The following is a 17,318-nucleotide window of genomic DNA, read 5'->3' as shown; positions in this document are numbered from 1 at the left end:
CTTTAAATGACTCACATTTCAGTCAAAAACTCATGGAAGCAACTAATTTGGCCACTAAACAAAAATGGTAAGCACCACAGGCTCTTTAGAAATGGGTGCTTTGGCCTAGACCAAGAGGAGATTATTTGTTCTATAAGTACACCACATGGTGCAGGGAGGAACCTTGTATGTTGGAGAGAAAGTGAGGTGTTGGCATAGCCCATCGGTGGGGGGTAGCGCTCTCTCCCCTCGAAGAAGTGAGGCAGGAGTTAGAGCTTAAGCTTAGGGGAGAGAGGCGGTATGGTGAGAGGCCTTCTTAATGATGCCCTGTCATGTCTTTGATGGGCAGCTTCCTTGTCCATAAAATGAAAGGGCTGAACTAGAAGACCTCTTAAGTCCTTTCTAGCACTAAGTCTATGAAGTGCTAAATTGATAGAATGGATAACTCCTTCTAGAGAGCTTAAGGCTTTCAAGATTTTCTGAAGGAACAGTTTGGAAATCTGTGCTACTGTCCATAAACCCATAATACACAAAACTACCCCCAAAGCAAAAATAACTTCAGAACCCTCCTCCCTTTACCAGCCAAACCTTGAAGAAAAGTGTGTTCATTTAGTTCAGTGGAAACAAACCTCGGCTGTTTCACTGTCATTTCCAAACATCATGTGTGTGTCTCGCTTATTCCTCAACGAATGATAGATGTAAACCATTGGTTCTTGAGTCTCAGCCTTAAAAAGAGAGAAAAGTCACCAGCTACAGAATCTGTAGGGTTAAAGTAGCATTAAGAACTTTTCAAAGTTTTGGTTGAAAACCACTGTTTTTGACAGATGAATTTCTACATACTCTAAAGCTTCACTAATTTGGCAGAAAAAGAATATCTTATTTAGTGAAAAGCCCAAATCTATAAAGAATGCTTCAAATGGATCAGTTACCTCATCATTGTGATATATTCTCCCAAAGGCATATACACATACATACTTCATCCTCTGTGTCTGTGGTTCACATCCTCCCCAAAATCCCCCATAGGTCTCTACATTATGTGGGCAAATGAACACATGGGTTTTCCATTATTATCTGTCATTCTCTCCACAAAATCAGATCATTTAGCTAGGCAGATAAGAGATACTCACACATGAAAAAACCTAAGTTATAAGATATAAAGTAACAATAGAAAAAGGGTCACAATACAGGACTTAAGCTGATGGAATGGACGATTTGGCTGGAAGTGGAAGATTTCATAATTGAGAAGGGTTTTCTCATGTGAACCTTCAGTATTTAGAGAAACAAATAGAAGTAGGGAAAATATCAACAAGGAGACAGAGACAAGAATGAGCAAAGTCACAGTAAGACAGTTTAGTTAAAGCACAAGATTCCTGTGGATGACTAAAAAAAAACCCTAGAGCCAGCACGTAGAATAGGTATAAAAACAAGGTTGGATTTAGGCAAGATCTTAAGAGCTGGAAGAAACAAACTTAAATTTTTATAAGAATTCTCAGAGATGTTTGTTAAAGTGAAGTGAAATATTTAGTGATGAAATGCAAGAAACCAAATCCTTTCTTCTTAGTAGCTTCAGGAGTAGATGCTACAACTTTACACGTCTTCTGGTCTACTTGTTGACCAGGAGGACAAAGGAAGGACTTTACATTTTCTAACAGAAAGAATTTCCAGATTCCATAGACGCCCAGAGATTTGGGAAAGACCTCAGTAATCCCCTAGCCTTCTCTTCTAGAAAGGGGAACATTTCTTACCTGTATTCAACTACACCTGATTTGTTCCAAGTTCTCTTCTCCATAAAGAAAACTCATTAACATAAAGGGAATATAACTTTGTGACCAAGTTTTTTAAAAAATCCAATAACGGGGTAATGAACAGCTTGTCAAGGCTGTGAGTGGCAAAACAGCACCTGTGAAGCATCTCCTTGGCATCAAAACAGACCTAGCACTGTAGATCACAGGATAAAACTTAATTATTGCTCTTTCAGGAACTATCCTGAGTCCCAAGTACCCTGTAAGTAGTTAATCAGACCCTCCAAGGGTGTGTAATGACCATAAACATCAGAGCAGCGACTCCCCTCCTCACTGGCACAGTAGTTAGGAAGTCTGGCTTCAGAGAACATTAGGATTACACCAAGACCAAGTCTCTGCTGTGTCCGTAGGCAATGGGGAAGTAAGAGAAGATTCTTGCACAAGAGAGCTTTGTGAAAAGCTATTTTAGAAAAAAAAAAAACCTAGCAGTTACAGGCAGGATGAAATGAAAAAGGAAAGGACCAAGAAGCAGAAAAAAACAGCAGGTGGTCAGTAGGGTACTTGTGCTATGAGATGGGTGGAGGGATGGCAGGGGGGGTAAGGGAGGGATGAATCTAACACAGATTTAGGAAGACTAGAAACAGCTGAATATGATGGCGAAAATAAAAGAGCAGGATGCAATCTGTGTGATACAATCACACCTTATGCCCTTGTGTGACTTCTGCCTAAGTCTTCCCAATCCTCCCATGAGGTTCTTGGGGAAGAAAGAGGCAATGTTCAATATAATAGTCTTTTAAGATTTGCAAAACGCTTTACAGATAAGATGCTATGGTTTTATGAGGCAACTGAGGCAAACGACTTGCCCAGGGTCACATTGCTGAGGAAGAATTTGAACTCAGGTCTTCTGACTCTAAGTCTGGAACGCTTAACTGCATGTAGGTACAAATAAATATTTTGAGTCTAGGTGATTGATTCATAGTAGGGAAGTGTGAAGGGGCAGTCAAAATGCAGATTGGTTTTAAGGTATATTAAGTTTTAACTGCTAAGAGCTCAAATGTTTTGACTTTGCTACTTAATTACTTGTCGAGGCGAGTCATTTAACCTCCCTCAGTTTCAGTTTCCTCACCTATCAAGTTAGAAGGCTGAATGAGATAATCTGCAAGTACTTATTCAATTCTAAATGCATGATCCTGTGGAACCATGGGCACATTGACTGGTGTATATTAAGTGATGTGAGGGTCATGTGCACCTGGATATGTCGGACAGTTTGAGTGCTGCATCCACCCTTTGTACCAATATGATTTGGAGTATGTCATATATAAAATGAGGGGATTAGATTTTATTCTCTTTCAGGTTCCTGTATGGTTCCAAATTCTGTCACCACCAAGACCAACAGAATCCCTTCAGCAGAGGACCTAAGGAGACACTAACAGCTGTGGATAGCTCAGGACTGCCCCTGTCACGATGCCTTAGAGGAAGGGCCGTAGAACAGTAGGGAGGTGGAGGGTGGGGGAAGAAAAGGGTAGGAGGCACAGTACAGACCACGGCTCACCAACACTCACAGATGTGTCCTTGTCTGCCTCCACCATCATAACAATGTAGTCTTTAAACCGCAGTCGTACTCTGCTACTTAATTTTGGGAGCTTCCCACCTGCAGTAAAACCCCATCAAAAGGAAAGCATTATTCAGGAGGAGAAATAAAGCGGTTCAGATCGGCTCTAGTCAAATGCCCCCGTGTCCTCTCCACCAGCAGATCTCGACTAATTCCTCGAATGGCCTGTTCCCCTATTTTAATTAAATAAGGCAGATGCAAACCTAGTATTTCCCTAAATTAACCTTAGCCCAATACACAAGATGTTGGGTGCTGTGGGAGGAAGAATGATTAAGTAATTATGGTGTGGTGTAATGGAGGGGTTCTTAACCATTTTTGTCATGGGACCCTTTGGCATTCTGGTGAAAATCCATGGCTCAACATTTTTAAATGCATTCATACAGCAATTACAATGAAATGCAGTTATAAAAATATTAAAAAACAACAAAATCAGGTTCATGGTTCCCCGATTACAAACTTCTGGCCTAACAGGAGTCTCATGAGTGACGTGCAATAAATAGAGTATAGTGGTAGGCACTCAAAGGTTCTCATGACTTGAATGAATGAATATACCAAAGTCTTGTGAAAGCAAACCAGAGCAAAATAACAAAACAAAGACTTCATCTCCTACGAAAGATTCCAGGCTATTTGGTAAGTTCATGATGATTCTACCCGTCACTAAATTACTTCAGTATTTCAACTCATCTCTGAAGCACTCCCTTCAAGAGTGTAGAACACAATCTGTGAAGACGTTTTGTTCCTGTGCGAGTTCTGCTTAAGTCTTCCCCATCAATCATCCATGAGATTCTTTGGGGAGAAAGGGACAAGTTAAACTCAACATGGTGATGTAGTAGGGATCTCTGTTTATCCGTCACATCATTGTTGGTAACACACTATAACCTATTTGTTCCTATTACACAACTCTCGATCCACTGTCAGGACAGTGCTTAAAATACTACCTGATAATGTTGATATACTTTGGAATAACGGGTATCAAAGGTTGTTCCTAAAACTGTAACAGGACAAAAATGACAAAATACATTAATGGTGGACCCAGTTTCACGGTGACCCTATGCTCTTTCCTTCCCTCATGATAACTACGTAGGTCTAAATAGTCGCAATAAAGCATCAAGACAATCTAAGAACCAAGTCAGGTACCAAAGAGTAAACGGTAAATTTCACCTGGGGTGGACAGACTGGAACCATCCCCCAAACAGTATGGTGGCAATCTGCTCCTAATGAAATCCTTCTTCATTTCAGATGATCTCAGGTCTCCGGAACCCTCCAACTGGTCTGCAAGAGTCCTCAGGAAGTCACTTAATCTCTTTGTTGCAACAGTTATGTCGTCCACCTGCTAGGGAAAAAAAAAAAAAAACTTTGTCACGAATCCCACCAAGGAGAATTTCTTGCATCAGTAGTACCAGTTCAGTAGCATACACTTAAGGACAAAACTCCAAGCATGTCCACCCAGTTGCTGTTCATTCATTTCAGTCATGTTTCACTCTCCACGACCCCATTTGGCATTTTCTTAGCAAAGACACTGGAGTGGTTTGCCATTTCCTTCTCCAGCTCATTTTACAGATGAGAGAACTGAGGCAAACAGGGTTAAGTGACTTGCCCAAGGTCACACAGCTAGTAAGCGTCTGATGCCAGGTTTGAATTTATGAAGATGACTCTATTGTTGAATCCACTTCACCACCTATCTACCCAGTAGGTAAAAGCTCCCAAAACTTACGAACATGATCAGGAAGGGGGCAGTATCTAAGGGTGACTTTGACTCCTTGTATCCCTTTTGATTTTAAAAGAGATTTAAGTGGGATAAGGGATCATTTTTACCTTTTAAGGTAATTTTTTTTTTTTTACCTTTACCTTTTAAGAGAGCTTGACAGGTACCTACCAAGGGTTTTTTTAGTATTTTATTTCCCAATTACATGTAAAATTTTTTAACATTTGTTTTTTAAAATTTTGAGTTCCCAATTCTTCCCTTCCTCCCCTGTCCCCTAATTGAGAAGGTCAGACTACAACTCTCGTCACATCCTGATCGCTGACTCACTTACTACCCTACCCCAGTCACAGGAATAAGAAGAGGCCTAGTTCACAGAGCAAATGTCTGGTGGAAAAGTATCTGAGGCATTTTGGAAAGAAACCCTGTCACACTGTTGCTGCAACCTTGAGAATCTGTTCTGACACTGACAGACACTGAGTCTGCTGATTTTTTCCCATCTCCCATTCTGAGTTTCTTTACCATAAGTAGCTGCCGCGGAACGCCGGTGCGGAATTTTACTTCTTTCTTTGCAGCATCAAAGAGAAGCCCAGGAATCACATCCAGAAGAAAGTCTCCCCATGAACTGGAGCACATAAAGGAAAAAAAAGTTACATACAGAAATACATGCATGCATACATGCACACACGAGTGAGCATAGATCCCTTCTAGTTACATACAGAAATACATGCATGCATACATGCACATGAGTGAGCAAAGGTCCCTTCTAGTTACATACAGAAATACATGCGTGCATACATGCACACACGAGTGAGCAAAGGTCCCTTCTAGTTACATACATAAATACATGAATACATGCACACACGAGTGAGCAAAGGTCCCTTCTAGTTACATACATGCATGCATACATGCACACACAAGTGAGCAAAGGTCCCTTCTAGTTACATACATAAATACATGCACGCATACATGCACACGAGAGAGCAAATATCCCTTCTAGTTCCTCTCAGAGAATTCAGACTAGAAGCAGAGTTCCCAAAGGGGAAATAAAGCTCTAGTTTTACATGTGCGTATGGATACATGTATGTGTGTGTATGTATGTGTGCACACTAATGTCCAGTCTCTGGCATATCTATATGGAAAAGTTTCAAAAGTAAGATGGACTGTCCAGAGAAATTCATCACCATGGTGATTTCAGGTGGTCAATTTTAGCCATAGATCTTGGAGATCATTTAATATAACAGCCCAACAGACAAAATCACACCTTTTAGTATGGAAATATCCAGTGTGTATACACACATGCACATGTATATGCACATATATATATATAAAACATTAATGACAAGGATTAAGTTTCTTTGACGATATACACTGTGAATTCAATATGGCTTTAAAATGCCTATGAATGAAAATACACTACCAATCATGTTCTCTCTCATCCAAGAAAACTTCACTCCTCATAACCACTTCCCACAATCCCTGACCCCTGAATAAGTTCAAAGAAGGAAGCAGAAAATTACTGGTGCATTTTCATAACCTTGCTTATGCTGCCTTTAGAGAAATGAATCACATCCTTTCATGAAACAGGAAATTCATGAGAACAAAAACAGGCCTCAAAATATAATTTTCAGAAGAACTACTTCCTGGGAAATGGCAGAATCCAGCACATGTTCCCAATTACATTTTAAGATACTAACAACATAGAATCTGAGGGGGAAAAAAAGCTAGAACATAATGCTAAAAGAAAAGCTTAATTTGACACAAACTTTTGAGTGATGCTGCATTATGTAAACTAATACTTCTCAAATACCACGACTGCTAGTCCATGTAGCTAATCTTTTTTTCTTTCAATGCTTTATTAACTTCTGATTTACATCCTTCGTTTCCGCCAGATTTTGAGTTACAAATTTTCTCCCCGTTTCTCCCCTACCCACCCCCAAAAATAGCAGTCCCACAGGATATCCCCTCCTCCTATCTGCTCTCTCCCATATCTTCTCCCATACCCCCTTCGACTTTTCCAGTGGATCTCTATGCCCCAGTGCCTGTATATCTTATTTCCCAATTACATGTAAGATAGTCATGTAGCTAATCTTAACCATTAAAAACAGTCTTCTGCTAATCAGAAAAACAAAAGGTATCTGAGGTTAAATCCTATTTAACTGTCCATGTACAGACTCGGTCTATTTTACCCTGAGACACATGGTACTGAATTCCTGGCAAGCCAACCTAAGCCAGATTCTCAGCAAGAGCATTCCAGTTCCTTGTTGTCTTGTTCCTGTCTAGTTTCCTTTTTTGGGATAATTCACAGACAAGGGGCACTGTCCCCTAAGGTCTGATCTAGAGAAGCAAAACTCAAATAAGCACATTTTACAATATGTTTAAGGGGTCTGTTGTGGGAAAAGATAAAAGCTACCGGGGATAAGCTGAGCTGTGGGTTTCAATTATTGGTGCTTTCTCTACCCCTAATTAGCATGGAGAATTCAGAATTTCTGTGGAGTCGGAGTAAGAAATAGTTCTCTGACAGCAAGAAAGCTTGGCAGAAAGCTAGTCAGCAAGACCCAAGTTCAAAACCAGCCTGGGATAATAGTTTATTTAGAGCTTTGTGCCTCTAAGCAAGTAACTTCACCTGATTCAGATTCAATTTCCTTCTCTATAAAACAGGAATAATGCTGTTTTAGTCTTTCAGTCAATGTGTGACTCTTCATGCCAATGTGGTCTATGGCGCTTTCTTGGAACTTGGGTCTTCCCGACTCCATTCCCAGGGTTCTATGCACTGAGCATCCAGCTGCCCTTGGGATGATGACAGAGCCTACTCACTGTTTCAGTTGTGCATGTTGCTCGAGTGTCAGATATAATTGTTACTACTAGTACTTCTTAGTGGGTCATTTTTCTTTAAGAAATATTTTTCCTATGTAAGACTTCATGCTGCTTGGTACTGAACCAACAAAGAAATTTAAAGCATGATTTTCCCTCAGCCAAGCAAAATTTACATTTGTGTCTCCCTTCTAGAAAAGCGGATTAAAAGAGTTATCCTATTCTCTGTTCTATTACCCTATTATCAGGCCTAGCCCTGGGATGAGGGCAGGAACTGGCTTGCCTCTTGTATGCCCAACACCTGGCACACAGACTAATGGCAGTCTCTTTGTAACCTTTCATCTTATAGAGTTGCCTCAAACTCTGAGAGGTTAAGTGACTTGCTCAGGGTCACACACCATCTCCCTTCTTCATCTTTCCCCAAATACCCACACACTCCTAGCACCTCTTCTGAGCAGCTTCACTTTTACACCCACTTCTACATTTCTTCCTGTATTTTTCAACATCCAAAACAGATTCAGATCTTTTTAGCTGCACCAAATATTTTTGCCTCTCCAGGGCTTACTGCCAACTGATCAAAAAGCAAGGCAATGAACAGCCTTCCTGGCAAAGTATGGCACTGTGCCTGGCAGAGAGTAGAAGTTTAACAAATATTTATTGGCTGAAACTGGTTCTGGGAGGTAGGAATCATCAATATACCTTTCCGGAGTCTGTGACTGAGAGGAAGGAATTAAAACACTACACAATGGGTATAAATATTTATTGTACTTTATGGAATCCTGTGAAGATGACAAGGAACACTCCAAAATGCATAGGCTTCATACCCATCTGCTACTTGGAGAATGAATACACCCCAGGCAAAATCAGGACCAATGTGGTCACAGAGACTATAAAATGACACAGTATTTCACACATTTGGAAAGCATAACAATGCTAAGTAAAAGACCTGGTTTGTGGGATAGTGAGGTAGGGTTGGGGGAACCTTTAAATCTGTTTCTTTATACTTCTGAGCTAAAAGGGTCTTGACTGAAGAACTAGGAGCAAATGACATTAGCTAACTAGATTTACAAGATCAGTAACTTTCTTAACTTCATCCCACCCCAACTTGGACAGTCTGGTGAGGCCTATGGACCCTTCCCTGAATGTTTTTTTAAATGCATAAAATAAAAACTATAGGGTTCAGGGCAGGTAGCTGGTACAGTGAATAGAGAACTGGCCCTGGAATTAGGAGGACCTGAGTTCAAATCCAAACTCAGACACTTAAAACTTACTAGCTGTGTGACCTTGGACAAGTCACTTAACTCCAATTGCCCTGCCTTCCCCCCTCCAAAATGACAAAAAAAAAAAAAAAACAAAACCATAGGGTTAACAAAGGAAATTAATTATGCTGAAATACCATTATCAATTTTTTTTTAAGTTCATGGACCCCATGTTAAGAAGTCCTTGTTCTAAGCTGAATGTAGTTTTGAAAGCACATTTTGAAAACAATTTCAGTACAGCTAATAATGCTCATGACTGCTTTTCCTGGTTTTTCCTGCAAATATGATAAATGAAAGCCCAGAAGGAAGTTCAGACACATAAATGACCTCACTAATTGGTCCAGGGACATATTTCTTTTTGTTTCCAAAGAAAGCAGACTGTGGCACTCAGCCACTTAAGCCTGCCCCTCACAAACATTCTTCACACATTCAAATTCAAAACCCGTCTGACCCACCATTATTTCAGATGGAAAAACCTCACCTAAAGACAATGAAGAATTCACTCAACACAGGACAGTTAGCCACCAGAATGCTGCTGAAGGGCCAGGACTCCCAAGGGAAGACAACAGCCCCTTGTTCCCTTTGTTACCCTATTCTTGAAGGTGACCAGTGGCCAAGTCAGTGAGTCCTTCAGAGTGGGAGGCACCGAGAAGAAAGGAAGGATATTTACGTGTTCTGGTAGGTGCTGATGGTCACATGAGTAGAATGGGCTAGTCCAGGAGGAGTGTCAGCTTGATGGATGGTCCCTCGGGGGAAATACAACAAATCCCCTGGCTAAAATATTGGGGGGGAAGTAAGGAGGAAAAGTATTATAATTGATGTTAACTCTTTCTTCCCATCCCCACCCACTTTTACAAAGCCTTTGAACTTCAGCTCCTGGATGAACTATTGTGTAAGTTGGATGCTGATGATAAAGCTTTATTGGCAAAGGTGTCCCCAAATCATCTCGGCTTATTTCTCTTTCAAGTTCCCGTTCACCGGTAGTCAACTTGTATATTCTAATTCCTGGGGGAAGCAGAAGTGCCTGGGTTAAAAAAATCCTAAGAATAGGATGGGGGAGGTGTGGTTGGATGACATCTATGTAATAAATTTGAGGATTTTGGTGGATCCAAAATTCCATGAGTCACCATTGTAATACACAGAGCAGTCCAAAGAAGTGACTTTGGCAGAATGTGAGGCAGGTGTTACAGGAATGTACATTTGTAAGATCTTCCCTGCCCCTGGAGCCTGTGGCAGGAGGCTTGCTTTTCTGGAGATACTTTGTGATTGGGCAGGGGGTCAAGAGGGCTGTGACATTCTCTGAGCCAGGAGAAGGCTATATAAGCCCTGATGTGACTTTGTTTTGGGGCTCACTTTGAGAAGTGTTCTGTGATTTGGTCAGAGGAGACCATGGGCAGCTGTTGAGACCCCCCGGCTTTGAAAACCCAGATGTTGGTGCTTCCCTCTCTGGTAACTGACTAGGTATGGACGTAACGGTCAGACAGCGGGAAGCCTGTCTGCTGATGCTTTTCTGTTTTCTTGTAACTTCTGTCTGTATACTCTGAAATTCGGGGTGCTGTCTTTTTCCCCTGAACAAGGTAAATGATATATTTGATTGATTAAAGCAAGATTGTTAACCCATTTTGAGTTGCTTTCCTTTAGAAAAACAGACCTAAGAACGTGTGTTGGCAGCCACCCTGGGGATGCTGGGGTGCTTGCTGCTACAGCATTCTCTAGAATAGGGGTTCTTAACCCAGAGCACACTGACAGATTTCAAGGGGCCTGTGAACTTGGACAAGAAAAAAAAATTTCCTTGTTTTCCTTTATAATTCTATATATTTCATTTCATGCATTTAAAAACATTATTCTGAGAAAGGGTCCATAGATAAGCTTTAACAGACTGCCAGAGGCATCCAAGACACAAAAAAAGGTCAAGAAGAAGGGAGGTGATAGTCCTGGCTTTAGCCAACCTGACCAGACCAAGTCTGAAGTAACATGGTCAGTGTATTTTTAGGAAGTACACTGGTAAGCTACAAGACCACCAAAAGAAAGGCAGTCAAGATTCCAAGGCACCAAGAAACCACGTCATACCTGGGAATGTTAGTTTAAAGCTTTAGATGGCTAATAATAGTTGTCTTCAAGTGCCTAGGGATTAGCATTGTTCTCTTTGGTCACAGAGGGCAGAACTGGGAAAAAAATGGGTGGAAATTGTTAACAGAGATTTTGTTTGACCTGATATAAGGAAAAACTTCCTAACAATGGAAGTGGGCAGTGGGCTCCCCATCTCTGGAGACATCAAGCAGAGATTTTATAATAGCTTTGGAGAAATATCACAGAGGCACTTCGAGGTACACGATGGACTAAATGACTTCTGAACTCCTTCCATGACTCTGACATGTGTTCACTTTACTGTTTAATAGGCTGAGTCCTCACATACTTTGCCTGGCCTGGCTTTCCACATAAAAGAGAACACAGTAAAGAGAAATGCCCCACACATCTAAGCCTGAAATACAGGCTCTATGTAAGCCGTCAACTTCATTGCTGTGGTTCGGGCCCAGCCTACTCTGCTCTCTCTCTCCCCATAGTTCCTGGTGGTTCTAAAATATACCTTCCCCCAAATCCCACTGGTGACCGAAGTATTTTATACAGCAAACTGTTGAAAAAGGGAAACTTTTAAATGTTTACTTTCCTTTTCCTTCATTAAGATTTTATTTATTTTATTACTGCTTAGTTATTTTCAGTTGAATTCAACTCTTTGTGACCCTTTTTGGGGTTTTCCTGGCAAAGATACTACAATGTTTTGCTATTTCTTTCTCTAGTTCACTTTACAGATGAGAAAACCGAAGCAAACAGGGTTAAGTGACCTGCCCAGGGTCACACAGTTAGCAAGTGTATGAAATCAAATTTGACTTCAGGTCTTCCCAACTCCAGGCCTGGCACTCTATCCATTGAGCCACCTAGCTGCCCATAAGCAGGAAATTACTCCCATGAAGGTGTACATTAATATGAAATGGTTACACTACTTTTTTTCAGTAATTGGTTGTGAGTCTTATTCAGCCCAGCGGTGGGTCTGAAGATACAGAGATAAGTGGCTTCTTATTACTAATGAACGCTTTAGGGCAGGGATTTTCAAACTGTGTTGTATAAAATCCCTCTGGGTTCCATAGAACTTTGTTAAGCATATGCTTTGACGACAGGGGTAGTCACTATAAGATAGTTTAATACATTTCCCCAGCCCCATACCATCAATGAAATCAAGGGCTAAAATTCCACAGAATGGAAGGTAATAGAAGGTAAAACCCCACAAAGCCAGCAACTGAAAACGGGCCTTCTGTAACAGGATTGTAAGCCTAAGGGACACCTGACAATTTAGCCATGGTGGCTTAGAAACAACCACGTGAATGTGTTCAGAGATGAAGGTCACTCCATTCTGAAAAAATAATTCCTTTGCAATTAATTGAGGGCAAGGAATGTTTTAAATGTGGAAAGGGGGATACAAACCATTATAATTACTTTTGTTAATAATTAAAATAATGAAGCGCACAATTTAGGTAATGTGTTTCTGCTAATTCTGGAGAATCACTGGAGAGAGAAATCCCAGCAGTGGCCATAACAACAGTAATATCAGCTATCACTTATACAGCGCTATCAAGTTTACAAAGTGCTCTACGTATGTCATTGCACTTGATCTTCACATGAACCCCCAAGGCAGGTGCTATTATTATCCCCATATTGAAGAAACTGAGGCTTCTTCCAGTCCACATCACTAGGAAGATTCCGAAGCATGATTTGAATTCACGTCTTTCTGACTCCTGAGTCTAGCACTCGGGCCACTATAACACCTAAGAGAATAAGAAATGAAGATTACGCATTCCTTCACCTAGACTACTCTCTCTTTTAGATTTGCCGCCATCAGTCCTGGTTTACAAATGACATTCAGGTACTGAGTTTTAAAATGGACTAGGGGCATGCTGGCTGCCCTTTGCCCGGAAATGTTTATTCAGGCCAAAGCACAGGCTAACAATGCCTCACTGCCCCCATCACCAAGGCAAAGGGACACCGTGGGAGCATGTGCTCTCTGAAGCCTCCGAGGGAATGGGGGCCAGGCTGACATTTCAAGAGAACATCCCCAGATGCTCCCTAAAAGGGTTTCGTCTGAACATGCACTTACTGGTTCCCCAAAGGGAAAAATTAAACCCAATCACAGTGTGCCAGGTCCATCAGACATAGAGACCACTAAGGGCACATATATTTAAGGTAGGAGTCTTTGTGAATCTGCTGCATAAGAGCTGAAGCCACAATGAAAGTCAGGGGGCAGGGGGGGGGGCAGGGAATCCATAAAGCTCAGGTTACATGGAGACATGAATCTTTTCAGAAAATCAAGTGCACAGAACCATGCTGCCCTGCGGGGGTGTCTGTGCAAGTCCTGTCCAGCTCTTCGTGACCCCATTTGGGATTTTCCTATAGAGATACTGCAGTGGTCTGCCACTTCCTTCTCCAGAAAGGAGGCAAACAGGGTTATGGCAAAGACTGACACTCTACAACAACTATGACATCCACAGGGTAGTGCATAGAATACTGGGCCTGGAGTCAGAAAGGCTCGTCCTCCTGACTTCAGATCTGCCCTCAGACACTTACTAGCTGTGTGACCTGGGCAAGTCACTTACTCCTGTTTGACTCTCTGTAAAATGAGCTGGAAAAGGACATGGCAAACCACTCCTGTATCTGCCAAGAACACGACTGAAACCACCGAACAAGGACAGCCACAAGACAGCTACACGGAGGGTAACTCTCTCTTCGCTCAAGTACCTTTAACGTGAACTCATGTGTTGGCGACCCAATGCTGTCCTCTGACTCCACGCTGTACTCTCGAGCAAGGGGCACAGTGGGCTGGTAGAGGCGCCAACGTTTCTTTCCTTCCAGCTGCAAGACGAACACCTGTAAATAGGTACAAATTCCACAAGCATTGGCAAATTTTCTGATTATTCCTTAAATCCCTTAGCCTTCAAAAGACCCTGGAGAAATAACACATGGAATTTCAGAAAAAAAGGTCTCTTTCTCTCCACATAAAGAGATGCCACCCTGGCCCCCTCCCACCTCCATCCCACTCCAATCCCCTGAAAACACATTCAACCAAGTTCATGTTGTGGATGCCTTAGTTACGGATCACGTTATGGATCTGGTGAAAACTACGGACCCCTTTTCAAAATAATATTTTTAAATCCGTAAAATAAAATAAGTGGGATTAGAAAGGAAACTAAAGGTTAGTGAAAACAAAGATGTAATTTTCTTTCCCCCATCAAAGTTCACAGAGTACCTGAGATGTACACATGGTCCCAAGGCCTTAGATTCCAGCTCTAAATTATGATGGCTGACCCATGAACTTTCCATGGAAAAAATAATTCTATAACTTGTAAAGACATATCAAACAACAGGAAAATGTTCTCTCTACTTTTTCAAAGCCGCTCAAAAGGCTTAAACATGTTTCATTCTCTTAAAAAGACCTATCATCGGAGTGCAGGCTGAAGCATACTATTTGCTCCTTTTTTCTTTTGTTTTTTTTCTTTCTTATGGATTCTCCCATTCCTTCTAATTCTTCTTCACAACAAGAGTAATGTGAAAATGTTCAATAAGAATGGATATGGGGGGCAGGTAGGTGATGCAGTGAATACAGCACCAGTCCTGGAGTCAGGAGGACCTGAGTTCAAATTCAGCCTCAGACACTTGATACACTTACTAGATGTGTGACCTTGGGCAAGTCACTTAACCCCAATTGTCTTGCCTTCCCCCCTCCAAAAAAAAAAACCAAAAAACAATGTTTATGTAGAGTCTTTATCAGATTACATGCTGTCCTGGGGAGGGAAGTATTGAAAATTTAAAACTCAAAAGCTTATGGAAGTGAATGTTGAAAACTAAAATTAAATAATTTAAAGAAAAAAACCTATCATCTTTGATAAAGAAAGTTGATCAACTGATATAAAAATCATAAATCCTGAATTCTTGATGATAAGCCTACTCTCTAAGGTAAATTCTTCAGTCCTAAACAGACAAAAAATGTTATAGAACAGAGAATCTTAGAGATCGATCAGACAACAGGCTTACTTAGGAGTAGGTGTTTGTCTGGGAGACAACAGAGCAGCAGGAAGTCATTTGCTTTCCCCCTCCCTAAACATCTTGGAAGTGTGCCAGACCGAATCCTGAGAAGGAGCCATTCCTCCAGTCCTCACAAGGGTTAGAGGTCTAGGGAAAGATCATGACCCAGGAGGTGAAGAGATTCCAGCCTCTACCAGGGCACCCCCAGACAGGGACAGGTACACACTGGCAGCTTCATTACCAAGGTCTGGGTTACAGAAGCAGGGCAGGAACCACAGACCAAAGGCCAGCACAGAGTTCTCTAACTCTGAACCAGCAAGGAACTTCCCAGGGGTCTGCCAAGGGCTGAGTCCAATGTCAGTCTGCTACTGCTGCTCAGACTGAAACCCAGGCCAGGAAATTACAGTCTCAGACCAGGAGTAAACAATCACACCACTCCGGGAGCCCCGAAAGCTTGCCGACTCTAAGCCTGAGCTGTCTCTGAGGTTCTGAAACAACACAACACTTAATACCCAAGGAAGCATCAATAAGACCAACACTGAACTGAAAGTCAGGCTGTAACAAGAATGAACAGAAAAAAAGAAAAAAGAATTCTACTATAAAATGCTATTAAGGTGAGAGGGATGCTCACGATAAAAACCCAGAAGAAGAAAATGACAGAAGTGATTCAAAGAAAAATACAGCTTGGACACAAATTCAGTGAGAATTCACAGAAGAAATGAAGAATTTAAAAAAAAAAGGTTAAATATGTTTTTGTCAATGAAATGAGAGTGGTAAAGAGCTAAAAAAGAAATGAGAGGCACAGAAGAATGAGTTGGCAACGAGAACTATCAGCCTGCACAAGAAGTATAAAACCTTGCCTTATCCACAAACTCTAAAAATTAAAACAGACCAAAGAGAGGCCAATGACTCCATGAGAAAACAAGAAATGTTCAAAGTTCAAACACTGAAAAAAAAAATAGAATAAAACATAAGGTATCTCACAGCAAAAACTAACTTGGTAAAAAAAAAAAAAAGATCAAAGAAAAAAATTTAAGAATCATCTATCATGTGAATGCCAAAGCCCCCCCAAAAAGAGCCTCAACAAACATATTTCAAGAATTCTTAAAAGAAAACTGCCCAGATCGATTTGATCTCACATCATCTAGATCTAGATGCCTTCTGCCACTGCCTTTGTCCCTCTCTCAAATAAGGTGGCACTTCTCGCCAAAGCAAGACACCCACAAATGTCCCTATTCTGTTGTTTCCTCCAGACTGCCCCCTCTGCTATCCTCATTCTGTCATTTACCTTCAATCTTTCCCTGTCCAGTGGCTGCTTCCCTCCGGCCTATCATTCTATCTTCATTCTCTCAGTGTCTACTGGCTGCCTTGCTATTTCCTACAAACACACTCATGTCTTCCCCCATCTTCACAAAACTCTCACTTGAACCATCCATCCTTGCTATCGTCCTATGATTCTCCTACTTTTTGTGGCCAAATTCCTTAAGTCTGCCTGTGGTAAGTGCCTCTTCTTCTCCTCTCTGCCTCTGTTCTTAACTCTCCAGTCCGGCTTCCACTCATCATTCATTCAAAACCTCCCTCTTCCAAGTTACCAATAATCTCTTAATTGCTGAGCCCAAAGGGAGAGATGGCAGCAGCTACCTCTAATGCAATTACTTTTACTTGGAAAGGACCTTTAAAAAAACAACCCAGATCATTTCAGTAAACATTTATTGAGTGATTACTATATATAAGGCTCTGGAATGTAGAAAGAAGAATAAGCCATAACCTTTCTTCCCAAGATATTTGCAGTCTATATAGCTTTGTAGGTCCAAGGAGCTACATGAGCAACCAGAATGGAGTCTTGGGCAGGCTGGTTCTAGGACAGAGGGAAAGGGAGAAAGAGAAGGAGAGGGAAAGAGAGGGAGAGAGAAAGACAGAGGGGAGGGAGAGGGAGAGAGAAAGGGAGAGAGGAAGAAAGAGAAAGAGTGAGAGAGAGGGAGAGAGAAAGAGAGGGAGAGAGAGGGAGAGAGAGAGGGAGAGAGAGGGAGAGAGAGAGGGAGAGAGAGAGAGAGACAGAGAGAGAGGAAGAGAGGGAGAAAGAGAGAGAGGGAGAGAGAGGGAGAGAGAGGGAGAGAGAGAGGGAGAGAGAGAGAGAG

At 41.5% G+C, this 17,318-nt stretch overlaps 1 protein-coding gene across 8 annotated transcripts in view; it reads right to left on the bottom strand.

Moving 5' to 3' along the window:
* The window catches only part of RIOX2 (ribosomal oxygenase 2), a 56,350-nt gene that overhangs the window by 24,362 nt on the left and 14,670 nt on the right, over positions 1 to 17,318 (bottom strand). For 3 of the 8 annotated variants that reach the window (XM_069100735.1, XM_069100739.1, XM_069100734.1), the window contains 7 exons: positions 13,897 to 14,025; positions 9,779 to 9,882; positions 6,456 to 6,521; positions 5,558 to 5,660; positions 4,495 to 4,666; positions 3,284 to 3,372; positions 609 to 704 (listed from right to left, as the gene is read on the bottom strand). In XM_069100735.1, the coding sequence (XP_068956836.1) occupies positions 609 to 704; positions 3,284 to 3,372; positions 4,495 to 4,666; positions 5,558 to 5,660; positions 6,456 to 6,521; positions 9,779 to 9,882; positions 13,897 to 14,025 (759 nt within the window). The remainder of the gene's footprint in view (positions 1 to 608; positions 705 to 3,283; positions 3,373 to 4,494; positions 4,667 to 5,557; positions 5,661 to 6,455; positions 6,522 to 9,778; positions 9,883 to 13,896; positions 14,026 to 17,318) is intronic. The other 5 variants (XM_069100736.1, XM_069100740.1, XM_069100738.1 and 2 more) reach the window with 5 other exon arrangements.

The sequence above is a fragment of the Petaurus breviceps genome, unplaced genomic scaffold, assembly GCF_028583685.1.
Source record: "Petaurus breviceps papuanus isolate PSGF00001 unplaced genomic scaffold, PetGlider_PUasm1.0 419, whole genome shotgun sequence".
In the NCBI taxonomy this organism is placed as follows: domain Eukaryota; kingdom Metazoa; phylum Chordata; class Mammalia; order Diprotodontia; family Petauridae; genus Petaurus; species Petaurus breviceps.
The sequence above is the reverse complement of the archived record's forward strand: the minus strand, read 5'-3'. Positions and strand labels throughout refer to the sequence as shown.